This window comes from Pituophis catenifer, unplaced genomic scaffold (genome assembly GCF_029215685.1).
Source record: "Pituophis catenifer annectens isolate HBS135680 unplaced genomic scaffold, rPitCat1.0.hap2 SCAF_7, whole genome shotgun sequence".
Lineage (NCBI taxonomy): Eukaryota > Metazoa > Chordata > Lepidosauria > Squamata > Colubridae > Pituophis > Pituophis catenifer.
Window position 1 is genome coordinate 37,159,001 of NW_027256887.1, and position 27,626 is coordinate 37,186,626.

The 27,626-nt window shown below is 44.6% G+C and overlaps 1 protein-coding gene across 1 annotated transcript in view; it reads left to right on the forward strand.

Annotated features, from left to right (window-relative positions):
* The window catches only part of ARID2 (AT-rich interaction domain 2), a 264,008-nt gene that overhangs the window by 116,359 nt on the left and 120,023 nt on the right, over positions 1-27,626 (forward strand). The window contains exons 5-7 of the mRNA XM_070947152.1: positions 20,466-20,599; positions 20,717-20,935; positions 27,366-27,433. Of these exons, the coding sequence (XP_070803253.1) occupies positions 20,466-20,599; positions 20,717-20,935; positions 27,366-27,433 (421 nt within the window). The remainder of the gene's footprint in view (positions 1-20,465; positions 20,600-20,716; positions 20,936-27,365; positions 27,434-27,626) is intronic.

Sequence of the window (27,626 nt, forward strand, 5' to 3'; positions counted from 1 at the left end):
ATCAGTCAAGGTTCCTGTTCCCAAGGAGGTTCTCAGATCTCTCAGATGGTGGCGGTCTCCTGCCATCGCCTAGGGTTGCCAGTTCCACGAACCTCACCGTCTGGTGGTGACCACGGACGCCAGTCTCTCCAGCTGGGGGGCACATTGTCAGGCCCAAGTAGTGCAGGGCAAGTGGTCTTCCAACGAGAGCCATCGAAACATCAATTGGCTAGAATTGAGGGTGGTGTTTCTGGCTCTGCGTGCCTTCCAAAGTTTTCTGACAGGTACTCATGTCCTGGTGTTAACGGACAATGTCGTGGCGAAAGTACAAGGCGGCACCAGGTCCAAGTCCCTAATGTTGGAGGCAAAAAGGCTGGGACTTTGGGTGAAGTGTCAACGTTGCTCCTTGAAGGCAGAGCACATTTCCGGGGTAGCCAGTTCTCCTGGCGAACTGGCTGAGTTGCCAGGAGATCAACCATGCGGAGTGGCGCCTTCATCCGATGATTTTCAGGGACATAGCATCCCACTTTGGCACCCCGGAGATCGACTTGTTCAAGACTCAGCTGAACGCTCAGCTTCCGCGGTTCTAGTCACAGTTCCCAACACCTCAGGCAGAAGCAGTCGACGCGCTCTGATCCCAGTGGCCACCGGGCCTCCTCTATGCCTTTCCGCCCATATCTCTCATTCCCAGGGTGATTTCCAAACTTCTGCAGGAGCAAGTGGAACTCATTTTTCTGGCTCCGCACTGGCCGCGGAGGCCTTGGTTTGCAGACTTCACCTTGTTGTCTGTGGCACCTCCATGGAGGATCTCACAGGGCGATGCCGCTCTCAGCCAGGGGGCAGTGGTCCACCCGGACCCTCAGTGACTACAACTGACCGCCTGGTGATTGAGCGGAGCGCTCTGAGTGGGGACAACATTCCCCTGGAAGTTATCCGGACCATTCAAGCATTGTGGAGGCCATTTACAGAATGCATTTATTCGGCAATTTGGCAGGCCTTTTGGTGTGACCGTAAGGGGGTTTCGTCGCTTCAGGCCTCAATTGTTGATATACTTGTTTTTCTACAGGACGGGCTCAACAATGGCCTTTCACCCAGTACTCTTCGAAGGCAGGTGGCGGCCCTTTCCACGGTCCTTAATTGGCGATCTCTTACTTCGTTGGCCAAGCACCCTCTGATTCATAGATTCCTGCGGGGAGCCACTAACTTATGTCCCCCTGTGGTGCACAGATATCCCACCTGGGACCCTGTCCGTTGTTCTGAATTCCCTTATCGGTTCCCCGTACGAGCCCTTGCGGATGACTAGCCTCCGACTTTTATCATATATGGTCACCTTTTTGGTGGCTATAACCTCTGCAAGACAGATTTCAGAGATTGCCGCACTGTCTATGCGCAGTGACCTCTGCATGTTCCACGCAGATTGAGTAGTTCTTCGTCTTGACCCTATCTTTGTCCATAAGATTAATACACCTTTTCACCATATACAGGAACTTATATTGTACACCCACTGGAACAGCGGTGGCATACATTGGACGTCCGGAGGGTCCTCCGGGTGTACCTTAAGAGAACTGCTGACTTCCGCAGGACGGAAGCTTTGTTTGTGTCTTTCCTTCCAGTTTCTTTAGATGTGAAGGTAACGTCCTCGACCATTGGGCGCTGGATACGGCAGATGAAAGCTATGGCGTATGAACTCCGCTTTTTGCCCAGACCTGCGACCCTGACAGCGTATTCAGCCCCCAGTGCCGCTACCTTGGCGGCCTGGGCCACGCAAGCGTCCTTGTTGGAGATCTGCCGGGCGGCGACTTGGGCCTCTCCTTCCCCCTTTGTTTAGCACTACAATTTAGAAAAGTTTGCTTCAGCAGAAGCTGTATTTGGACGTTGTATGCTGCAAAGGGTTCATACTGGGGAGGGGTCTTCGGACCAGATGATTCCCACCCGGACCTAGGGACTGTGAACTTCGGTATGTCCCATCCTGGCTGCTATCTCCACCCCAATGGAGAAGGGGCATTGGTCCTACCTGAGATGCACCTTTCATTGGGTGGAGACAGCAGCCAGATCCACCCTTGGTCGGTCTGGTCCTTCTCTACTAATTGTTGTTTTTTTCTCCCACACGTCGAGTCTGCTTCTTCATCTTCGCCAAAAGCTGGAGCCCCTAGCAACGGGGTGGGACTTAAAGACCTTGACAGACTCAGTCCACCAATCTTAACAGATGAGTACAACCCATTGTGACTGCTGTCTCCACCCAACGAGAAGGTGCATCTCAGGTAGGACCAATCCCCCTTCCCTCCCCCCACCAAGTTTCCACAGGCAGGCCATTAGATCCTCTTTCACGGATCTAACGAGCTGTCTCCTCTCCAGCCTCTTCACAAGTGGCGAAAGCAGAGGGGAGAGCAGGATGAATGCGCTCTGCTCGACTTCTCTGACTCACCGAGGCTGCCTGCCACTTCTGGAGTGGCGAGAAGACTTGGTGAGTCTCCTCCAAAGGTTTCCAGACTCAGTATGGAAAAGCATTTGCATGCAGAATGGAAGAGTTTGGGGTAGTGAATTCACGTTGCTTCAAGTTTCCCATTGGTGTTGAAACACAAACTGTAAACTTCTAGGTGCCCTTATCTTGCAGGACTTCAGGCACCCATTCTCTGCAAAAGTGGATGGTGCCTGAAGTTGCATGAGATCATGACCCCTAAGAAGCTTTCAGTTTGTGTTTGCATGCCAATGGGAGAGTTGAAGCAACATAGTTTCGCTCACAAAGCCTATTTTCGAAAGGCGTGCAAATGCTTTTCCACACCAAGTCTAGAAGTTTCATTTGAGTGTCTATAAAGCTCTTTGAAGCGGTGTCCCATAGGCGCACAAAAGAAGCCGAGAAAAAGAGAAAAAGGTTGCATTGCTTCCTGGGGGTCTTGCAGGTGATCTGAAGCTATCCCAGAGGCAGCAGCGCAACACTGCTAGCCCCAGGCAGCCAGGAGGGCTGCCTGCATCTGGCAGGCATCCAGGCTCCATTCTCCATTCACTCCCCATGTTCATCGCTGGGATCGAGGAATGGGCTGAGTGGGAGTCTGGCATGCCAGACAGACATGCCGCAGAGCAGCTGCTCCAAAAAAGCTGATGAAGCTCCTTCCTCCCTGGTGTATCTTGGAGCAGCTGCTCCACAGAGTTTCTGTCTGTTTTTTAAAAAATAAATCTTCATTGGAAGCAAAAAAAGTAATGTATCTTTTAGATAATCTTGTATAAGTCCCATTTATATATATTACCCCAGTTAAGGTGTAAGCATATTTTGTTTTCATGAAAAAATATGGGCTCAGCTGAGAAACCTATCTTAGTGGATGATCAAATACAAAGATTGTAATAGAAAGCACAATGCTCATTGTTATAGACCAGGAGTGTCAAACTTGATTGCATTGAGGGCCACATCAGTGTTGTGTTTGACCTCAGAGGGCCATGGTGGGCGTGGCCATGGTGGGCATTTGACACAGGTTCAAGAAGTATTTTTCCACTTTGCATTCAAAATAGCTATTCCAGATAAAGGAAGATTTACTTTCTGGCAAAAATAGTCTCAATTCCATAATGTAGAGATTATGGGCCCCACATGGCCTGGTTTTGGCCGCCAAACTGCTGTAGAAGGCCGTGGGGCCGAAAACGGGATGACACCCCCCCTCCTGTGGCCTGTTTTCAGCCACCAGACTGCTATAGGAAGCCGTGGGGGCCGAAAACTGCCTGCACATGTCCCCCCATGGCCCATTTTGGCCAGCAGAGGCTCTGCAGGCTGGTCCTTTGTTTTCTTTCCAGGCCAGCTCCGTGGGCTAGATTTAAGTACCCCGTGGGCTGGATCTGGCACACAGTTCTTGAGTTTGACTCCCCTGTTATAGACTCTGCAAATCCATATCAGTTTTTTTTTTTAATTATTCTATCTGAAACTGGAATGGGAAGACCAGATGCTGGTCTGTAAGAGTTGGTGATTGCTAATTTCTCCAGCGCGCTGCTTGGAGAATCCAAAGCGTGGGTTAATCACTGACTATTAGCCAGAGACTGAGTGTGTATTCCTTTAAATTTCTTGGTCACGCCTCTTGTGCTCGGCTGTAGTTCAGTTTATTCATTCAGTCAAGCTGAAGAGACTGCTTTTAGTTTTGCTCTGACAATAAGCAAATTCCACGCTTTGGATTCTTCAATCAGCATTCGGAGGAGCTATCAGTTCTGGCTGTGGAGGAGGAGTTTTACCTTTCCTTTTGTTTGTGGACTTGGATTGGTGTTTGGAGAGTGATCCTTTCCTCCTAAGCTGCCGGTGGTGGTTAGTCGACTTTTAACTGTGCCGCTGGTATGTGTGCTGGTTCCCCGGCTTGCTGGCAATACCGCCACTACCATCCAGCTCCTCTCTCCCCTCGGGCGGCTCCGGAGTCACTGCCAATCCCAAGGGCATACTCCGTGTTATCGTTACTGGCTTCGCTGCGCTGGGAGCGCTTCTGAGTGTTCACACGCTTGGCTCGCTCACGGAGGCGCTGGAGAACAGTTTCCTGCTCTCGCGCCATTTTAAACTGTCAACAGAAGACCGCAGAGGCGCTGAAGGGATTCTCACCTTTCCCGCGCCAGTGTTAAAAGCCTTATTTGAGCCACTTTGTCAAGGGGGCAATTAGCGAAACAGTACATTAGGAGAATCAATTACTTCAGCGCCTTGTCTGCCGGTGATTCAGCCAGGACTAGTTGCTGGGATTTCTGCTGTCTCTCAGCAGCTTCACAATTGCCTGATATCTCTGCAGGGGGTTTCAGCCATCGCTCGGGGATTCTACTTGAGGATTGGAGGAACGTCTCTTATATTCTTGCTTCCTCTCACCCATTCCCTCTGTTTAAAATACCAAAAAATAAAAAATAAAAACATATAAAAATAAATAACTAAATATTTCACCGGCCGTTTGGATTGCATTTAAAGTATTGTTCAAATTTCTGACTGTACTTACAGTTTGTCCAACCGGATTAGAGCCATGGCTGAGTCAGATCTTTCATCAGACCTTGAACAGGCCTACAGCCCCCCCAAGGCCCATTCGCATGTGCAAAAGACAACCAAAGGGACAAAAAGACGCAGCAAAGATACTTCTGAGGTGTCTTGCCCCTCAAGCTCCCGGGCCTCAAAAAAGTTACCTGCCATCGACAAGGATGCCCAGAGGAGGCATCAGGTTCTAGAAAGACAATTCGCCTTGGCCCAGCAAAAGGCCCAATCCTCTGCTCCTCAGCGATTGGACCCATCTGTCTCAACGGCCCCTATATCCACTCCAAGGCCTCAGACCTTGCCAGAGGAATCCCGGGGTCGGAATCCCGGATTCAGCAGCAGGCTTTCCGCAGCGAGCTGAAGTTGCATGTTCTAACGCGGTACAAGTTTCTCTGATGGCCTCCCCCCAACCGTCTGCCTGACAATCTGCACCGGAGGCCACGTTTACACCCACTGCTGCCGGGCTTTGCGTGGGGGAAGGGCTACAGCCGTGCCTCCCCTTCGATATCCAGACACTGGTTACAGAGACTATCTCCAGATTTATAGCTGCTGGAGCTTCTCAGGGCGTTCCATTGCCTGGTCCACAGGCAGCAGCCCATTGGCATGCCCCAGTTCAGGTGGATCACCGTCCAGACTGCCCCTACCAACAGGATTCCATCCATAGTGAGGATTCCTTATTGGATGATGATGACAATAAGGAGATGGAATTTTCCAATGACGAAATAATCTTACCGGACAGATCACCTGTTACACGGCTTTTCTGGCCATCCCTTTTCAAGTCCTTATTACATAAGGCCAAGATGACAACTAATCTGGAGGCTTCGGTGGACCAGCCCGTCGCACAAGATACTGCTTGGCCGCATGATGAGCTGTTTACAGTCCCAAAAGCAGAGCAGGAGTTTATACCCTGCCACAACTGTTCTCTGAGACTGTTCAACGCCCGTGGGGCACTCCAGGTTCCTTAGCCATGCCGAACAGTCTGGACAAGAAGCTTTACTGCTCAGCCCCAAATTTGCACACAATGCTTCAGCTTCCTACAGTGGACACCCCTGTCGCCCATTTAACTTCCTCCACCGTGTTATCCAATGACATCGCGGATGGCCTTCGGACGGAGGACAGGAAGACAGAACTCACCTTCCGCAAAACACACCAAGCAGCTGTGTGGGCTGTTAAAACAGCTACATCGGCTTCATTCTTTAATTGTGCATCGTTAATTTGGCTATGTCAGCTGCAGGAACATCTTCCTCCTGAGAACATGAGGCTCCACCAGGACATTAATAAGTTGGTGGTGGCCACGGAATACTCTGCGGACGCATCTTGGGACGCAGCTAAGTTTGCTTCGCGTGCACTAACTTCAACTGTGATTTTTTGCCACCTCCTTTGGTTACACCATTGGAGGGCGGATATTAAGTCCAAGTGGCAGCTTGCATTGGCACCATATAAGGGATCCAACCTATTTGGCAAAGCGTTGGACCCAATATTAGTGGAAGACCAAGATAAGGGGAAAGTAATGCCTTCCTCGTACAGACGGGCTGATTGCTGTTATATGCCTTATAATCAAAGGCAGCCCTTTCGGACTGACACCGGGCCCAGCGGGTCCTACTCTAGCCGGCCCTATGCCCAGTTCTTCAAAAGATCTTCTTACAGGTCTTCCTTTCGGGATCAAGGTAGGCGCCAACCTCCAGCCAAGCATCCGTTCAGAGGGACAGGCAATAGGCCCTTCAGAAGAGGCAAGTAACTGTCAAACCATTTATCCCTTTGGCAGTCGTCTCCATCATTTAAGAAGCCAATGGGAGCTGTCCACGATGGACGCCTGGGTCCTCCAAACGGTGAGGTTGGGACTCACCCTGGAATTCCACTCCAGCCCTCCCAACCGATTCATTCAATGCCCGGTTTTGGCCAACCCAGAAAAGAGGAGGTTGATGAACGCAGAAATTCAACACCTTCTGGACATCTGCGCCATAGAGCCGGTTCCCACAGATCACCAAGGGACCGGCTTCTACTCCATCTTTTTCCTGATGAGTAAAAGTTCCAGGGGCTGGAGAGGGATCTTGGACCTCAAGGAATTGAACAAACTTATTGTCTACCACCAATTCAAAATGCAATCCCTCAAGTCGATCTTGGGTTGCAAGGGGATCTGATGACTTCAATAGACCTCTTCACATTCCAATTCGGACATCGCATTGAAGGTTCCTGTGTTTTGCGTATGCCAATCGGCATTTTCAATACAGGGCCATGCCATTTGGCCTGTCATTGGCCCCCAGGACCTTCACCAAATTACTGGCAACTATGGCGGCCTCCCTCAGGCAGATACCCATCAGAGTGCCCTGTTACTTGGATGACATTCTAATCTTTTTTTTTTATTGAAAAGTTTTATAAGAAATACAAACAATTTTCTCCCCCCCACCCTTTCCCCCTCCCCACATAATAGAAAGTGTACATTTTCTTATACATAATAAATGCATGTTCCCCCTTAAAGAAAGCATTAAAGTAGGACATTTTAATTGCATTCGGAGTTGCTCTTCTTCTCTTTCTTCCCTCATTCCACAACAAACCTTCTTCTTCACCTCCTTTCTTTCCCTTCCCTCCCTCCTCTTCTCTCCTACTTTCTCCTTCCTCCTCTCCTACCTCATCCTACTTCCTTTTCCTTTCCCCCACTTCTCTCTTCTTCCCCCCCTTCTCGCCTTCATTCCTACTCCTGTCCCCTTCCCTTCCTCCTCTCCTTCTTCCATTCATCTCCCTCCCTCTCCTCTTCCTACCCACTCCTCCTATCTTCTTTCTAACTTCTTTGCTGTGAAATATTCTCCTCCTTTAGTATCTGAGCAACTCCTGTATTCTAATCGTAGATACTTTCTTCTGTTAAAACATTTCTCTATTCACCACTTTTTTTTCCCATCCCAACCCTTATCCCACCCTCCCCACCCCACCCCCCGACTTCCCAGAGCAAAAACAGGGTATAGCATCTAACAAACATATGCTAAAATAAACTAATTATAAATTTCAAAACTCCCACACGTTCTTTAACTCCCCTTGCTCCAATTCATCAACCTCCCTTTTATAGATCCTCAAGACCAATTAACATTAAATTCGTTCATCCTAATTATAAAAAAAAACTTTTTCTTGATGTATAATCCAATACTTCAGCAATATTACAAACAGTAAAAATCATAAGTAAATTTCATTTCCATACCCTCGAACATCATTCTTTTTGAACATTACTCCCTAATAAAATTCTGAATTTAACATTAATCCTCTTCATTCAAAAAATTGGGTATCTTGAGATCTTACACATTTTATCTCATATACCTGTTAAAATAATATAATCTTATGTTGAACATTTTAAAAATCTCTTAATATGTTTAAAACACTCATTTACCAAATATAAATTTCAAAATCTACCAGAGGATATCTTTCAAGTTTTCAGTTAACCAATGTTAATACCTCTAACTTTTTAGAAAGCAGCCCTTTTACTATCCAAAACTAATTATCGTTTTGTAATAGAATTCTGAATTTAACATTAATCCTCTTTGCTTCAAAAGGTTGGGCATCCTGAAAGCTTACACAATTTATCTCATATATCTTTTAAAATAATATAATCTTATGTTAAACATTTTAAAAATCTCTTAATACCATTGAAACATATATTTGCCAAATGCAGATTTCAAAATCTATAGGAAGATATCTTTCAAATTTTCAATTCCTAAAATAGCCTTTAATACCAATGTAATTAAACTTCTCAGTTTATTACTAGAATCTTCCTTCCCCAAAGAGAAAAAAAAAAAGCAAATACTTAATCCTCTATTCTTCTCTTCTTTCTATATTTTTCCAGTCCTTTTTTTTATTAATTCTTTCAATATTTCCCCCAATTTTATTTTTGAAAATTTTAAAATGTTGATTTGAGGTTGATGTTTCTGAAATACTCGCTCTCTTCTTGAAATCACTTTTTCTAGTTTGAGATCTCCATTTCGATTCTTCTTGCTTGTATAGTCCTTCAATCGATTCCTTTGTTCATATAGCCAAAATTTGTTGCCATAGAGTTTGTCAGCTTGCAATAAGGAGTCTATTTGTTGCTTTTCTATCAGTTGAATGGAAGCGTCTTCCCAGTTCTTTGTTTCAACTGTGCCAGCCTACCTTTCAGTCCTAACAGCCTCTCGATCTTCCAAGGGCAGACTCTTCTGAAAAATTTCCTGCTGCCCATCTAACGACTCCTTATAATTTTCCAAGCTGTTTTTTGAAAAAGCTCTTTCAATTATATCCAAAAGCGCAGAATTAAAGGAGTCTAGAAGTTCTCAAAAAGCTTTTAACAGTTACAGCTTGAGAATTTGCTGATTCACCAGCCCTGCTGTCAGCCATATTTCAGCCACTTTGTATTTATCCAGCTATTAGGTCGACAATTCCAACTATTTTCCACACAGTATAAGAGCAAAATTTTAGTTAAAGTCAATACCAAATTCTTTTCCTCAGTACCAAATTCCTAGGCGCTTCCACTTTAAAACTTTCTCTTAAGGTGTAATCCAGTAGCTGTATCAATGTTGCAAACGTTAACAAGCTTAACAAGCACTTTCCCTTGTAGCTTCCTCCTCCCACCCTCAGGCGCCATTTTCTGCATTTTAAAACGGGGTTAAAGTGTTACTTGCAATTTTTTTTTCTTTTTTCTCCTGGTTTGCTCTGTCTGCAATCAAGGTAAAGATGTTAAAAGTCCCCTCATTTTTTTTCCCCAGCAGATTTTGGTCGCGGCTTCTAGCTCCGCTTTTGTGGAGTCGTCCCTGGTCTGGAGCAGCTTGACAGGCTTCAATAGGGAGCCCACACCCTTCGCGCCCCAGGATTTCTCCTAGGGCACTTGGGGGGGCTCTACCTTCGCCTGTCGACTCTTCTCTCTCCCCTTTGCCCGGGGAGAGGGTTCCAAGCCTCCAGACAGCTGTTTTTCGGCTGTTCTGGGGCTTTTACGGAACCGGGGATCGGGCGCTCATAAAAGAGCGTCTTCAAAGCTCGCGGAGCCAACAGGAAGTCCAATGACATTCTAATCTTGTCATCCTCGACCGACCAAGCCTTGCAGGATCTCATGGTGTGACAAACCTTGCAGCTACACGGCTTTTCCCTGAACCTGGAGAAAAGCCAGCTTCACCCAACCACTTGCATCCTCCATCTGGGTGCAGTAATAGACTCTGTTCAGGGCAAGGTTTTTCTATCTCTAGATCGCCGCCTCAACATCAACTCCTTGGTGCTCCAGGTTCTTTCGCTCCAGACTGTGCTGCTGATCCTCCTGTCGCGGTTGCTCAGGAAAATGATCTCGTGCATCACTATCATCCCTTGGGTGAGATTTTCTTCCCGTCCGTTGCAGTAATACCTTCTACCGTACCAGAGAACCTGCCTCAGCAACTCCAGGGCAAGGATTCAGCTCCCGGCGACTGTACATATGTCCCTTTGCTGGTGGACCTCGAGGACCATGCACAAAGGATGTCTGTTTCAAGAACCTCAATGCATTACTCTCACAACGGATGCGAGCCTGCTCGGGTGGGGCGCCCATCTTCACTCCCAAGTAGTCCAGGGTCGTTGGTCTCCGGCGGAATTGCTCAACGGCATCAACTGGCTGGAGCTACTGGCAGTCCGGCTTGCCCTGTGCCACTTCCACTCCTCTGTAGCAGGCCATCACGTGCTGGTCCTAACGGACAACGTGACCACAAAAGCACATGTGAACCGCTAAGGTGGCACTTGGTCCGTGCCACTCATGGAGGAATCGGCCAAACTGCTAACCTGGGCGGAGAAGCACACAATCTCTCTGCAGCGGAACACATCTCCGGGTCCACCAATATCCAAGCAGATTGGTTGAGCAGGACGCAGATAGATCATGCGGAGTGGTGTCTTCATCCTTTGCTCTTCCCCGAGATGTCCTGCCAGTTCGGACGCCCGGTCCTCGACCTGTTTGTGCACCCAAACAACACTCAACTGCCTCGATTCTTCACCCTCTTCCTGTGTCCCGGGGCCGAAGGCAGCGACACTCTCCAATGTCCCTGGCCTCAGGGCCTGCTCTACATCTTTCCACCCCTTCCGCTTATCCCACGAGTCATTCGCAAGATGTTAGCGGAGAGAGCAGAGGTCCTGCTAGTTGCCTCACACTGGCCTCGCTGGCCCTGGTATGCGGACCTAGTGAGTCTGTCTGTTGCCCACCCCTAGAGGATTCCCGGGGACCGGATCTCAGCCAGGGGGTCATACTATACCCAGAGCCCCAGTGGCTTCAGTTGACCATCTTGTACTTGAGAGGATCCTCCTAAGGAAGGACAATCTCTCAGGGTGGGTTATCTCCACCATTCAAGCTTCTAGATGCACATCTACAATCAGGATCTACAATGCCACCTGGAGTTCATTCTGTTCGTGGTGTTTCCGAACCCACACCGACCAGACTACGGCATCTGTATCTGAAGTTCTTGAATTTCTATAGGACTGTTTTGACAAGGGCCTTGTGCCAAACACGCTTCGCTGGCAGGTCGCAGCCTTGCATACGGTCCTGTCTGGAGATGACAATCGTCCTCTATCTCATAACTCTTGGATTCGGTGTTTTCTTAAAGGTGCAACCAACCTTCGGCCTCCCGTTGCTACCCGACATGGGACCTTTCCCTGGTTCTTCAAGTTCTCATGTCCACTCCCTTTGAGCCATTGGGCTCTATCAGCCTTCGTCTTTTGACGCTCAAAGTCACCTTTCTGGTGGCAATAACCTCTGCAAGATGTGTTTTGGCGATAGCTGCCCTGTCTGTGAAGGAAGACCTCTGTATCTTCCATTCGAACAGAGTTGTCCTGCGGATGGATCCCTCCTTCATGCCCAAGGTTAACTCCTTATATCATCGCGCCCAGGAGCTTGTCCTACCGGATTTCTGCCTGGACCCAAGACATCATTTAGAGGCACAATGGCATACCTTGGACATTAGGAGGGCCCTCCGCAGTTACATTAAGAGAACTGTGCCTTTTCGACGATCTGAGGCCCTCTTTGTTTCCTTCCTCCCGGCATCATTGGGCAAGAAGGTTTCTTCTTCCACAATCAGGCGATGGTTAAAGGCGTGCATCAGCAAAGCATACGCAATCCAGAACAAACCTCTACCGGGCAGGATTTTGGCCCACTCAACGAGAAACACTTCGACTACTGCTGCTTGGGCTGCCCAAGCTTCTGTTAACGAAATTTGAAGGGCGGCTACCTGGACTACCTTAACACCTTTCATTCATCATTATAAAATAGATTCTTTTGCCTCGGCTGAGGTGTCTTTCGGACGGCGTGTATTACAATCAGTTCGCTCAGCGGCAGCCACCCAGGAGCAGTCAGCCTCTCTCCCATCATTGGACTAGCTTGGGTATATCTCACACTTTGGATTCTTCAAGCAGCGCGCTGGAGAACGGACATTGCCTTACCTGAATGTCCCTTCTATGCGCGCTGCTGGAGAATCCAACCCACCCTGTCAGGCTTCTGTTTTTCAGGCCCGGATGGCTCATCTTCGACATCTTCTGGGAGCTCATCATTTCTGTCTTCATGAACAAACTGAACCACAGCCAAGCACAGGAGGCGTGACCAAGAAATTTAAAGGAATACACACTCAGTCTCTGGCTAATAGACAGTGATTAACCCACACTTTGGAGTCTCCAGCAGCGCGCATAGAAAGGACGTTCAGGTAAGACAATGTCCGATCGGTGTCAAGAACAGGAAATCAAGAGCCAAGGCGATTCAAATAAATATAGGTTTATTGCATGCCAATACTCTCGACAAGAATCTGAACTACTAACAGTCAAAGCAAATTGGCGATATGTAATAGTCAATGGAATTCAACCTGGGCTGGACTTATATCTCTTGTTGGCACAAAGGGACTTGAGATTGATGATGTGTTTGATCCTTCCCTTGGGCTTAGCTTGTTCATCTCCTACAATCTACAGTCTCCTTTGTTCTTGGAAGTTTTTTCAGCAGAGTTATAGTTATTTATATAATTTATATCCTGTGCAATTCCACAAATTCCAGATGCCTCTCACAAGAAATTAACATCATAAATATAAGAAATAAGCAACTTAAAACAACAAAAATCATTACAACGCAACATGTCAGGTGCCTCAGAAGCCAGACAAAATTACAACAGAATAACATCTCTCTCTCTTTGAATTCTGAAAGTATGGTTAGGAGGGGAAAGGGAGAGATAAAAAACTTGAGCAACAACTTTACATTAATCATTAACATTAAATATGTTGCTGTCAGAACATGAATCTCATATCTATTCTTCAGAAATGGATTATGTTTTTACAGAAAATTGCTATTGTCATATTTTTATCAAGTGCTGCACAAGAAAAAGAAAATGTCATCTTCAGTGCCCCATTTTCATCTCTTCTTATATGCCATCTAGCACATTTGGGTGTGATAGTTAAGTAATAGTGCTGTAACAGATCACTGCATATCATATATTAGATTTTTAAAAATCACAAAAAAATAAAACATACCATATCAACATTAGGAAGAAGCATTATATAATGGTATAACAACACTAGAATGCCTTTGTTGCTTATTTGAGTTTTGACATTTTAATGTTTGTTATATAAACATATTTTCTTAAACTTTAATTGATAAGTTAATTGCAAAAAAATAGTGAAAGACATCCACTAGGTATATTTAAATTTAAGCTAACAGTTTAGCTAAATCTGTTTGTCAGAATAAAGCTCAGTTTATTAAGATAATTTGTTCAGTGGAATATCACCATGATCTTTGGCCTTGCTGGTAGAGGATTATAGAAATTTAGATCCAGTCATCTGGAAGATGACTAATCAAAGCAGTATGGATCAACTGCTTAAGCCCTGGCCCCTCAAATGCGTCTCCCTCATTATGCATGATAAATAGAAGTACATTGTACTTAAAGCTTTTTAAATAATCCCCTAAAATTGTTTTAAGGTTTAATTTTTTGGATTTATTAGATTACATCAAAATATATTACATAATATATTACAAAATATATTACAGGTACCATCTTTCCCCGAAAATACGACCTACCCTGAAAACAAGTCCTAGCCCGATTTTCATGCCTGTGCCTAATATAAGCCCTACCCCAAAAATAAAGCCTAGTTAAGCCCTGCCCAGCTGTACAAGGTGGGACAAGGTGTAGGTGTAAAAAGCAAGCTGGGGGGTGGAGGTGCCCCACTGAAGTGTCTCGCTGCTGGACACCACATGGTGTCCAGTCACAAGCACTTCCAACTTTTTTGTGTGTGATAAGATGGAAGGTCTGAAATATTATTTTTACCATAGTCCCACAGACTACATTTGTTACCCTGCACGTGGTGGAGAACAGAGCTGGAAAACAGGTTAGTGAAGGGATGTGGCTGCCCTGGGGTGGGGTGAGGGTTTGGCATGGGTGGCCTTGCTAAAGGGCCCTCAGGTAAGCCAGTGCGGAGCACATGGGGCAGCTCCGCACCCTCTGCCTTGCTTCGTCCTCCCCCCCCCACTTCATTCTTCATTCATCTTTGTAACATGTAGTCTCTCACAGTAACGAGAGTATCAGACAATTCTGGAAGATTGTGGGAAACACATGCTTACAGTAGAAGCTAAGCCAGCCTGCACTGTCAAGTGTTTGGGCTGCTGAGCACCAGCCTTCATGCCTACTCGGTGCTGCAGACACTGACTACAGCTATGTTGAGCCCAGTGCTCTTCAGGCCCTGACCCTGGTGGCCGCTGCAGCTCTCATGATGGCCGTGCGAGGCAAGTGTGAAGCTGCCCTTGGTCACCGGTGGCTCTGCAGCCACCTCACCTTCTGCCCGACCTAGCCCACCACCAAGCTCTAGTTGGTACCCAGCACCCTCCACTATCTCCTGCTGGAGCTACCCCACACATAACTGGTATGAGAGCTGCAGCACCTGCAGCATCGAGTAGGCATGCAGGCCAGCGTTCATCAGCCCAAAGGAGACCCCTTCCAGCTGGAGTTCCATGTCCAGCCAGGAAGCTGTTCCCAGGACCACCTAATTGTCACCCAGGCAGGTGCATTGTGGGAGGAGGCTTCCTGCTCACCTGAAAGAGAGACTGGATTGCTAAAGGGTCTCTTCCCCACTCCCAAGACCCTTGGAAGCGCCAAGCTACAGGCTCTGCCCCGGGGAGCCTCAATTGGGGCCAAGCTCTTTGCCTGCCCTGGCCTCCACCCACCCTGCCAGGAAGGTGAAGAGCCCCCATGAGGCCAGCAGCAACATGGGCAGCCAACAAGCAAGGCACCTGCACAGCTGAGAAGTGTCCCAGCAGTAGCTGTCAAGCAGGCAGGGCAGGTGGAGGCCAAGTTGTGGCGAGAGCTTGGCCTGTTGTGGCTGCGGGAAAGCAGACAGTGGGACGGAGAGAGCAGGGCCAGCAGTAGCTGCGCTCCCATCAGCCCCCATTTTGCCACCTTCTGCACATCAAAAAAATAAGCTTAAATGCTTATTTCAGGGTCCAAAAGAAAATAATTATTCTCAAGGAAACATGGTAGTCCTCGAATTACGAATGAAATGGAGCCTGCCCATTCCATCCATAACTCAAGAATTCATGGGAGTGAATCTTGTATCTTGAACAAGATCACTCCCTCCTTTCGCCCATGCATTCAATAATCGAATGCATGGCTCTTTAAGTGCACATGTGGTATCTCGGCGTGTGGAATGCCGGGGGGCCTAGTGATGGAATAGTCCACCTGCTTCAGACCACCCAAGGGCTCCCCCGACACACAGATACCTCATTCTTCCTCCCCTGTGGTCCTCACAATTGCTTTCTCCCATTCCTGCTGCACCAGGTGACATACTTTATGAAGATCTGTCTCTTTTCCAGCCTGTTTCATCTGCTTCCTCCTTTCTCATTAGCAAAGGGCTTGACGAGGCCTCCAGAACCGAAAAAGGAGGCCGGGAAGGCCCATGCCTCATTTTTCATCACCAGAGGTCTCGTCAAGTGGATCGCCAGTGAGAAAGGAGGCCCTCTGTGCCTCCTTTCTCATCGCCAAAGCTCTTGAAGATTGCATCTCTTTAGGCTTCGGCAGCCCTTTTCAAAAAGCCTTTGCCGGTAGGAGCAGAGCTTCAGATGGACGCTCCTCCCAAGCTCGGCTGGTGCCAATAAAAGCTTTTTGCAAAGCCTACAGGAACACAATCTTCCTGAGGGCATCAGCAAGGAAACGACAAACGGTGGGAAGGCCTGAAGGACCGAAGCCTTCCATCCATTTGCAAAAGTCCAGGCCGCAATTTGCAGAAAATAGAGGCCTAAAGTACGAGATCACACGAGATCAGTAGCACAAGATCTTACACTACTGATCTTGCATGATATCACATTACGTTAGGTCTCTGTTCTCTGTGAATGCACTGAAAGCCTGAAATAATGAAGCAGGCAAAGAAAGTGTGACAGAGAGATCTTCGCAAGGTAAGTGAGTCTCCACAGGCAAAGTGCCTGTGTAGACCCAGCCGGGGGGTGGAGGGTGGAGGTGGGAATAGGTGGGACAAATGTTGCAGAGCCTCTGCGGTTGTTCGTAAGGACGAACAACTGCTGTGGTGCGGCAATATTCATAATTTAGTGACTTGTTCGTAAATGCTATGGGGCGCTAATTGCATAACTTCAAACCTTCACTAAGGGAACTCTCGTAACTCTTTGTTTACCTGTATTCATAAGTTAAACACTACATGATAAAAATACAGAAAGAAATAAAAAAGACATTCTGTATAAGCAAAGAAGGTAGAATGATATTCTGAAGTTTGACTGAAAAAGCAGAAAAATGTTTGAAAGTACTGAAAATACTGCAAGTATTTTTTGGAGTATAAGATGCACTGGAGTATAAGACGCACCTTAATTTTTGGAGAGGAAAACAAGAAAATGCTTTCCTCCTTGGTTCCCCGAAGCACATTGCAGGGGAACCAGCCACCGCCTGAAACACTGCTTTGTAAATTGCATCGGGCCAATGGGCGGTGGTGGCTGGAAAGGAGGGACATTTTGCTTTAGGGGCTCCCGGGCGCAGAGAGGATTAGGTGGTGGCGGCGGTGGCAGCTCCTCACATTGCTGAGGAATGAAGTCATCATGGCCATTGTCTGTCCTGAGCTGCCCGCTGGGTGGCCAGAGGGGGATCAGTTGCGAACCGTGTGGCCCGCCTTATTTGCCGAAGCCACTGGGCAGATTTCCCCCCCTCAGACCATCCTGAAGAGGCTCATTCCTCAGGCTGTGCCCTGACCCTCCCCCCAGAGCATGCGAGGAGCCTCTTCGGGGAAAGCGAGTAGTCCCTGCGGATCACAGGGGCACCCTGATAAGTGTTCCAGAAAAGAACTTCTCAGTAATCAATGCTCTCTCCCAGCCGAGTCTCTGAGGTTTGGAGGAGGAGGAGGGTGGGGTAAAGCAGCACCACCTTAAATGCTGGTAGGCAGAGGTAGAATTCTTGTTTTCAGGTGGCAACGCCAGGGTTTTTGGGTTTGGGGGGAAAGCATTTTGCATAGCAGGGAATGGGGGTGGGGGGTTGATCGGTCGTTTGAAGGGGAGGGGAAGATGCATGCTCTTTGCAGGCGCCATGGTCAATGTTGGAGGAGGAGAGGCGGAGGTGCTGATGCTCTGGCCCTCTACAACCTTGTCTCCCTGGAATGACTGCAGCAGTAGCTGGACGAATCGCCCCCCCCCCAGGCCATTAACAACACGGCCTGTTTGTGCTCCCACAGGTGGTGGAGTGGATCCTCCCTGAATCCAAAAATGTGGCATGCAGCTGGCACTGCCACCTGAAAATGCTTTCCTCCCTGGTTCCCCAAAGCACATTGCAGGGGAACCAGCCACCGCCTGAAACGCGGCTCTGTGAATTGCATCGGGCCAACGGGCAGCAGTGGCTAGAAAGGAGGACGTTTCGCCTTAGGGGTTGCCGGGTGCTGAGAGGGCTTAAGCGGTGGCAGCGGTGGCAGCGGTGGCTCACATCGCTGGGGAGTGAAGTCGTGGCCATTGTCTGCCCTCAGCTGCCCGCTGGGTGGCCAGAGGGGGAGCCAGCTGCGAACTGTGGGGTCTGCCTTGTTCACCGAAGCCCCCAGGCAGATTTCCCCACCCAGACCGTCCTGAAGAGGCTCATTCCTCAGGCTGTGCCCCGACCCAGATCCCTGCTGCCTGGGACCGCCCAAAAATGTGACGTATAGAGTCCAAAAATGTCCGAAGGGTGGGGGCTGGCGGGTGGGCAGGGTACATTTGAACTATAAGACATACCCAGATTTTCACCCTCTTTTTTGGGGGAAAAAGGTGTGTCTTATAGTCCTAAAAATATGGTAATCAAAATATTTGAGAAGCCTTCGATAATACATTAATATGTTTATTAATAGAAGTTTCCTTAAAGATTTACTTACTACTCTGTAAAATTAATCAGTCAAAGAAATCACTGTTTTTCTTCAGTTATATTTAAGAGTGAAAATGTTCATTTTGAAAACTTCCATAGATTCAAAACTTCCATAGATTTGAATTCAACAGACAACTATAGAAATAAATTCTTCCTTGTCTTTATCCTTAAAATAAGAGTCAGTTTAGTCATTACACTTTTTTGGCCATATGAGGGGCATTCCTGTCAAATTTTTTGAAAATTATTTTCAGTTTCCTTCATTTTTGAGAGAGGCATTCTAAAAAAGATAGTAAATACTCTGAAATAAATTCAAAATACTTAAAAGTGAAGAAAATCCTAAAATTCTTCTAATATCTCACTCTTCCAAAAGTCCATTTGCATCTTTACCCCATTGGCTGCATTCTCTAGTCATCCAGAAAATATTAAAGACATCCCCAACCATGAACTCTGAATATGTATGCCCATCATTTTTTTGAAATGTATGCCCATCATTTTTTGAAAAATAGCCAATCTACTGCCACCAAACATTGCTTCCATTTTCACAACCACTTCTGCCCTGAAAGAAACACTGGAGAATCCCCAGTGCCTCTAGGTCTCATGGACACTACCAGCTTCATGACTGATTCCCCATTGCTATCTGCCAAATAGCAAGTCAGCAAATCAGCTATTGCTTTGTGGCCTACAATTATTTTTTAAGTGCAAAGATTATGTTTAAAATTTGTGACCATGAATGGCAGTGTATATATACAGTATTAAATATACAGACAATCTTCTAATAGACTAGAGCAGGGGTCTGCAACTTTAAACACTCAAAATGCCATTTGGACCCGTTTCCCACAGAAAAGAAAACACTGGGAGCCACAAAACCTGGATGGGCGTGGCCAACTCAACGTCACTCCCACCAAGTCGCTTGACCCCCCCACCCCAGCCATGCCTACGCAGCCGGTCATAAGGGCAGAGAACTGGTTGTTAAATTATTTGCAATGCCCAGCCCTGCCTAACCCCTCCCCTCCCCTCCCAGCCACCTCTTCTCACACCTGGCCTCGTCTCCCATCCACTTGCCTCAAAGGTAATGTATTTATAGTTCTGTAAAAATGTTGTTCATCTTTCTCTCTCTGTCTCTGTCTCTGCTTCTCTCTCTGTGTCTATCTGTGTCTCTTGTCTCTCTCTTTCCCTCCTCTCTCTTTTTCTCACGCTCCTTCCCTCCTTTTCTCTTTCCCTCCCCCCTCTCTCTCTCTGTCTCTGTTTCCCCCCCCTCTCTTTCCCACGCTCTCTCTCTTTCCCTCCCCCCCTTCCCCCTCCTCTCTCAATGATGAGCAAAATGGCAAAACTACTTTCAGGGCCACATTTCACCCTTAACATTTATCCCTCCCCCCGGTTCTCTTTCCCTCCCTCTCTGTCTCTCTCTTTCCTTCCCATTCTTTCTCTGTTTCTCTCTCTCTCTCTCTCTCTCTCAGTTTCTCTCTCTCTTTCCCTCTCTTTCCCCCTCCCTCCCCCAACCCCCCGACATCCGGGAGGTGAGAGCAAGCCGACAACGACGCAGGGTCGCATTGTGCCTCCGTGTCATAATGGGCTCCAGGAGGAGGGGACCGCAGCTCCTCCATTGTGAAGTGCGCTTAATTTCACTGTGCTGTGCAAGGCGCTGCGACAGCAGCCCACTGATGGAAGCAGCAATAGCAAATGTACCACGACGAAGGTGGAATGCTGTTTCGCACAAAGACAAGTGCAGGGACACTTCAGTCCCGCACTAAGGCTCCGGCCATCACCACCACTGTGACAGGGTGACAGATCTTTCATCCCTCTGCCACGACAGGAAACCAGGGAGCCGCAGCAGGGGGAATGAAAGCGCCACATGCGGCTCTGGAGTCGCGGGTTGCCGACACGCGGACTAGAGTACTGCAAGAGACAAATTTTATAAAAGACAAGATTGATATAGGTGTGTTTTATTAAAATTACTACAATATTCTGTGGATTTGGATTTGATACATATTTTCAAGTTGACCTGCAGTGGAATGAAAATATAATGTAGGATTATCTATATAAATGCTTTTATGAAGTTTTTTTAAAAAATCTTTTTCAAGATCAATAATCTGAGAAAACTCTCAAATCAATTTGATTCAACTAAAAAACACAAATTACAATTTGTTTTGATAAGCTTTTTAACGCTTTCTTGTATTATATGTATACTAAAAAACAGTTACTTTCCATTTCAGTTATCTGGAAAAATACGAGAAAGTACATCATTTTGGAGAGGATGATGATGAGGTACAACCAGGCAATCCAAAGCCACAACTACCTATAGGTGCAATTCCATGTTCCTATAATTACCAGCAGCACAGTGTATCAGGTAAATCTTACAGCTAATTAATAAATAGTACCATGTATATTGGATTTCTTTGCGAAGAATACCACAGTGACCTATAGATGTATTGTTATTAATCTGTATTTTTGCCTTTATGAATAGATTTTCTTCGACAAAGTTATGGGCTATCTATGGACTTTAATTCGCCAAATGATTATAATAAATTGGTGCTTTCTCTATTATCTGGACTCCCAAATGAAGTGGACTTTGCTATTAATGTGTGCACTCTTCTGTCAAATGAAAGCAAACATGTTATGCAGCTTGAAAAGGACCCCAAAATCATCACTTTATTACTTGCTAATGCTGGGGTATTTGATGACAGTAAGTTTCTAATTTGTATAATACTTTAAAGATAAATGTACTACTGTAAAATATAATTTTTCAAGTGCTGAAAATCTATCTTCTGTTTAAGCTATTCACTAATTTTATACAGGACAAGCCCTGCCACATGAGAACAATATTTCATTTAGTTTAGTATTCTTTTAGCAGTGTTTATCCAGATGTTTTTGTGACATCTGTGACATAAAGACCACATCTTCCCCCTTACTTGCTCTATCAGTCAATGTTATTAATTGACGACCATTTACTTAAGAGAAAAGACAGATTTTAATAAATGTGTTTAAATTCCTGTTAAAGCCATTTAAGCTTCAATCTTCTACCCGATTTTCTGGGGGTAAACTCCATTAAACTCTCAGATTGTATTGTTGGTATTATGTTCACCACAATTACTTTGCTTAAAATTATATATACTGTAGCAATAGCACTTAGCGCTTAGACTTATATACCTCTTCACAGTGCTTTACAGTCCTCTCTAAGTGGTTTACAGTGTCAGCGTATTGCCCCCAACAATCTGGTTGCTCATTTTACCAACCTCTGAAGAATGGAAGTCTGAGTCAACCCTGAGCTGCTCAGAATCGAACTCCTGGAGTGAGCAGTGAGTTAGCCCTGCAGTACTGCATTCTAACCACTGTGCCACCACAGCTCTTATATATTGTGTGATTCTGCTTTTTTCTTTCTTTGGTTCTGGATGTACTCTAAATGAGTTTCATATTTATTGAGTATTTCTAGAATTGGATTCTACAAATCTGGGACAATGGGCAGGATTTTTTTGTTTAGAATTTTGTAGATTTCTATCTTATTTTCCTTCTTTGTTTAAAGCTCTTCATGTCTAATTGCCCATTTTTGCAACATTTGCATCTGTATAATTTCTTTTCTAAGACAAAGTAATCAAAAATGTCTTCAGAATCTATATAGTCAAACTATTGATTATCAGTTTTTATAGGGTTTTAAATCTTTCTAATTGTTTTCATTATTGAAGACTTAACAAAAGCAGTTATACAGTTGTAGAAAGTTTTGACAAGGAAGATGTTATGTTTAATAATCATAATCCAAATGTAAGAAAATAATTTATAAATCAAATGCTGAACTGAGTAGGGTAGGACTTATTTTGTGTAGATATTTTTCTCTGCTGTTGGAAGTTACTGCATTAGGATCAAATATGACTCTGACAAGTTTTTTGATTAATGTAATTTCATCTGTGTTTGGATAAATACTTCTATCATGGCATTATTTTAATGGGATCCATGAAAGCAGGTTCTTATTGCTAAGTGAAATAGAATGCTCTTCTGTTATATATTTTTTATAATTTATAGAGCGTGTTACTTTTCTTTTCTTTCACAAACCCTTTATTATTTAATCTATTGGATACTATAAATATGCTTCCTAGTATTGCTTCTGCCACCAATAGCCTCCCACCGACCAGTCCGTTCCCACAGAGAGGGTCTCCTCAGGGTGCCATCAGCCAAGTTATGTCGGCTGGCGACACCCAGGGGGAGGGCCTTCTCTGTGGGAGCCCCAGCCCTGTGGAATGAACTGCCCCCGGAAATACGTAAGATCTCCGACCTCCAGGTGTTTCGCTGCGCACTGAAGACCCTGTTGTTCCGCCAGGCAGGGCTATCAACATAATAATTTTAAATTGGGGTATTTTAATTTTGGGGGTTTTAAATCGGCCAAATTTATTTAATTATTTTAATTTTTAATCATTGTTGTGTCCTGTGTTTTTAAATTGGCTGTACACCGCCCTGAGTCCTTCGGGAGAAGGGCAGTATAGAAATAAAATTATTATTATTATTATTATTATTATTATTATTATTATTATTATTATTATTATTATTATTATTATTCTCACAGCATACATTGATTTGTCATTGATCATTCTGTATACCGTGCTTAGATACTGTTTAGTTTCATGAAAGTTGGATTTCCCAAAATAATGGAATTACATAAGATAACTTTTTCTGAAGAGAAATATTCCTTAACCCCTTCAGTATATGGATAATCAAGAACGTAGCTATTAAATCTTCATACTATGATATGGATTGAATTTTATTAAATCAATTCCATAAATTACAAAAAGAAATTGTATTAGCCATTTTTAAATGTGATATAATATTCATTCCTAGAAAGAAAATATAGAATCTGCTGTTTTTTTCCACATAGGCCTAAAACGTATCTTTCAGACATATATTCTAGAAAGCAGATTTTACAAAAAAAAACTTTGTTCACAATAAACTTTTAACACCTGCATGTAAACATGCATATTTGCCTAGTTCTTCATAATAACATTATGAATATACACGGTCTTCTGATTTCCTTTGATTAAGATGACTACTTCGTTCATGTGTAAAGAGGAAGGAATATAGTGGATATAAAAAGTCTACATATCCCTTTTAAAATACCAGATTTTTGAGATGTAAAAATAAAAAAATCCAACTAACATAAATCACTTCAGATCTTTTCCACTTTTAATATAACCTACAGCCGTGATGGCGAACCTATGGCATATGTGTCAGAGGTGACATGCAGTGCCCTCTCTGATAGCACGTGAGCCATTGCCCGAGTTCAGCTCCGCTGTGGATGCGCGTGCACCTACTGCTTTCAGGTCTCTGCCACTCATGTGGCGGGGGGCAGGGCATGTGCAGGGGGCCGCGTGCGCATGCGTGGGGGCAGGGCACATGTAGCAGGCTGTGCGTGCATCGGCAGTGAGGCAGGGCACATGTAGGGGATCACGCACACATTGCACTTTGGGGGTTCAGGCGCACGCACGCGCACATGCACGTGCTTTGGGCACTCAGTCTGGAAAAGGTTAGCCATCACTGACCTACAGTATAAGCTGTACAATTCAATTGAAAAACAAACTGAAAAATAACAGTAAAAAACATACAATAGTGTGCTTGAATAAGTGTGCCCCATATGCACCTTAAACCAATGCTTTGTTGAAGTAAGTTTTGGTTTTATGACAGCGTTCAGTCTTTTGGGTTAGAAGCCTTATCAGCATGATGCATCTTGCCTTGCAAATCTTTGCCTACTCTTCCTTGCAAAAATGCTCTATAAACCCTAATTCACTGTCATAAAATCAAACCATGCTTTAACGAAGTTAAATCTGTCAGATTGTGAGGGTATCTCCTACGCACAGCTCCCTTCAGGTCACCGCATTCCAAAACTTTGATATTCTTATAGTGAAGTCATTCTTTTGTTGATTTGGATATGCGTTGGGTCGTTGTTGTGTTGAATGGTGAAATTCATCTTCAATATTTTAGGACAGGCCTGAAAGTATTCTTTTTTCCAAAATTGACTGATATTTGAAACTGTTCATAATTACCACCACCTTGACTAAAGCCCCAGTTCCAAATAAAGAAAAGCAGCCCCTAAGCATAATGCTGCAAATTTCACTAAGGGTATGGTGTGTTTTTGGCGATGCACAGTGTTGTTTTTGCACCAACATGGTTTTTTAGAATTATGGCCAAAAAGTTCAACATTTCTTCTCCCTCTTTGCTCTGACACATACATCCACCTGTGCCCCCCTTCTTGGACTTTCTATGTCAGGGTTCCCTAAACCGGGTGTGGGTGTGGCTAGTGCATGATGCATCTGGCCTGCAGGCCGGGAGTTTGACAGCCCTGTTCTATACTCACATACAGTGCATTTAGAAAGTATTCAGACCCATTTCACTTTTGTCAATTTTGTTATTCTGCAGCCTGATTCTGCAGTTGTTGAAATTCATTTTTTTTAATTAATCTACACTCAGTACCCCATAATGACAAAATGAAAACAGAATTTTAGAAATGTCTAAATTTATTTAAAAGAAAAAACTGAAATATTTCACTCAGATGCCTCTCATTTCTCTTGATCGTTTCTGACATGTTTCTACACCTTGATTGAAGGCAACCTGTGGTAAATTAAATTGATTGGATGATTTGGAAAGGCATACACCTACATAGAAAGCCTCACAGCTGACAATGCATACTGTAGCAGAGCAAAAGCCATGAGGTCAAAGGAATTGCTTGCAAAGCTCAGAGACAGGATTATTACAAGGCACAGATCTGGGGAAGGCTACAATAAAATTTCTGCTGCACTAAAAGTTCCTAAGAGCACAGTGACCTCCATAATTCTGAAATGGAAGACATGGACTTTTCCAAAAGCTGGTCACCTGGTCAAACTGAGCAACTGGGTGAGAAGGACCTTAGTAAGAGAAGTGACCAAGAATCGGATGGTCACTTTTACTGAGCTCCAGAGATCCTTTGTGGAGATGGGACAGAGTTCCAGAAAGACAACCATCACTGCAGCCCTCCACTGATCTACGCTTTATGGCAGAGTGACGGAAGCCTCTCAATGAAAAACACAGCCTGCTTAGACTTTGCAAAAAAGCACCTGAAGTCCTCTCAGACTATGCGGAACAAGATTCTCTGGTCTGATGAAACCAAGATTGAACTTTTTGCCTCAATTCTAAATGTTATGTCTTGAGGAAACTAAACACCTCTCATCATCTGCTCAGTATCATCCTAACACTGAAGCATGGTGGTGACAGCATCATGCTTTGTGGGTGTTTTTCAGCAGCAGAGATTGGGAGACTGATCAGAGTTGAAGGAAAGCTGAATGGAGCAAAGCACAGGGATATCCTGTTCACCGCCCTGAGTCTTTCGGAAGAAGGGCGGTATAAAAAATTAATAAATAATAAAAATAATAAATAATATCCTCAATGAAAACCTGTTCCACAGATCTCAGGACCTCAGACTGGGCCAAAGGTTCACTTTCCAACATGACAAAGATCCTAAGCACATAGCCAAGACTACACAGGAGTGGTTTAAGGACAACTCTGTGAATATCCTAGATTGGCCCTATTGAACATATCTGGAGGGACCTGAAAATGGCTGTCCATCAATGGTCCCCATCCAACCCAACTGAGCTTGGGAGGATTTTCAAGAAAGAATGGCAGAAAATCCCCCAATCCAGGTGTGCAAAACTTTCACATCATACCCAAAAGGATTCGTTCAAGACTGTAATTGTTGCCAAAGGTGCTTCAACAAAGTACTGAGTGAAGGATCTGAATACTTATGCCAGTTTGTTATTTTAATTTTTTTCTTTTTAATAATTTTATAGACATTTCTAAAATTCTGTTTTCACTTTGTCATTATGGAATACTGAGTGTAGATTAATGAATGAAAAAACAAAATGAATTTCAACAATTGTAGAATCAGGCTGCAGCACAACAAAATTGACAAAAATGAAGGGGGTCTGAATACTTTCTGAATGCACTGTATACAAACATCCAGTAACACATTCATTCCGAAGCCTCCCTACACTCACACCCACCCAGTCCCCTCCTTCTCAGGTCCCTCTCAGTGTACATGCACACAGGCACCTACCAGTGCCCTCATTCCCAAGGCTTGCACATATCCCATGACTTCCTTCCTGTGCCTCCCTAGACTCTCATGCACTCTGCGCCATTTTTTTTTTTTTTAATTTGATTTATATGCCGCCCTTCTCCGAAGACTCAGGGCGGCTTACAATGTGCTCAGCAATAGCCTTCATCCTTTTGTATATTTTATACAAAGTCAGCTTATTGCCCCCACAATCTGGGTCCTCAATTTACCTACCTTAGAAAGGATGGAAGGCTGAGTCAACCTTGAGCCTTGGCGAGATTTGAACCCTGCCATCCTTCACAGGCCTCCCTATATTTGCATACACTCCACACCCTTCTTCTCTGGATTCCCTATACTCTCACTCACTGTATACCCCTCTTCCTGGGACTCCCTGTGCTCGCATACATGCACCCTGAATTGCTGTTGCTCAGTAATGCAGTCACATGATGTCACACTTTACAATTGTACTACTTAGCAACAGCAATTGCAGTCTCAATTGCCATCATAATTCAAGGACTACCTGTATGAATTCAAACAAAAGAAAATGAGCAATTATAAAAAAAGTTTTCTTAAATTTTGTTTGAATAATATGAAATTTTCCTACAAGAGAATTTGTTTCTTAATCGTAGTTTTTAAAAATTTATGATTGTGTATAGCAAATACTGTGTTACTCTTCAGTATATATAATATTTTTTTCAGTTGATTGGTATATACAATAGTAGTTTAATACATTTTACTGTATACATTTTCTGTGTTATACTTTTTAGGATAAAAAGTCTGATTCACTCGGATCTGAAGACTGATCTGGTCCAAACAAATAGTTTCCTATCCAACCAGTAACAATTTTAGAAATGCTTCTTAATAAACAGTAATACTGTTTATTAAAATAAAGTATAGACATATACTTTGTCAAGTATATGTCAAGTAAAACAAAGTATAGACATAATAAACCAAATAAATTAGCTTGGTTTACTATAAAACAGCAGGTTTAAAATTATATTCTTTAAAATTTTTCTACCAATGTAATGATAATGTTAATGCTTTTTTATAGCTTTAGGTTCATTTTCTACTGTGTTTGGTGAAGAATGGAAGGAGAAAACGGACAGAGATTTTGTTAAGGTAATTTCTAAAATTTTGATACATAACATTTTTCTGGAATATATGTACAAATCAAACTAGTCAAAGATACAGTTTTATTACAGAATCAGACCAGTGGAGGAGAAAGGAATATATAAATTTAAGATATTGAAGTAGCATGAATAAAAATACTAAGATAATGCAAAAGAGAAAAAGTGGTAATAAGTAGCCCTGA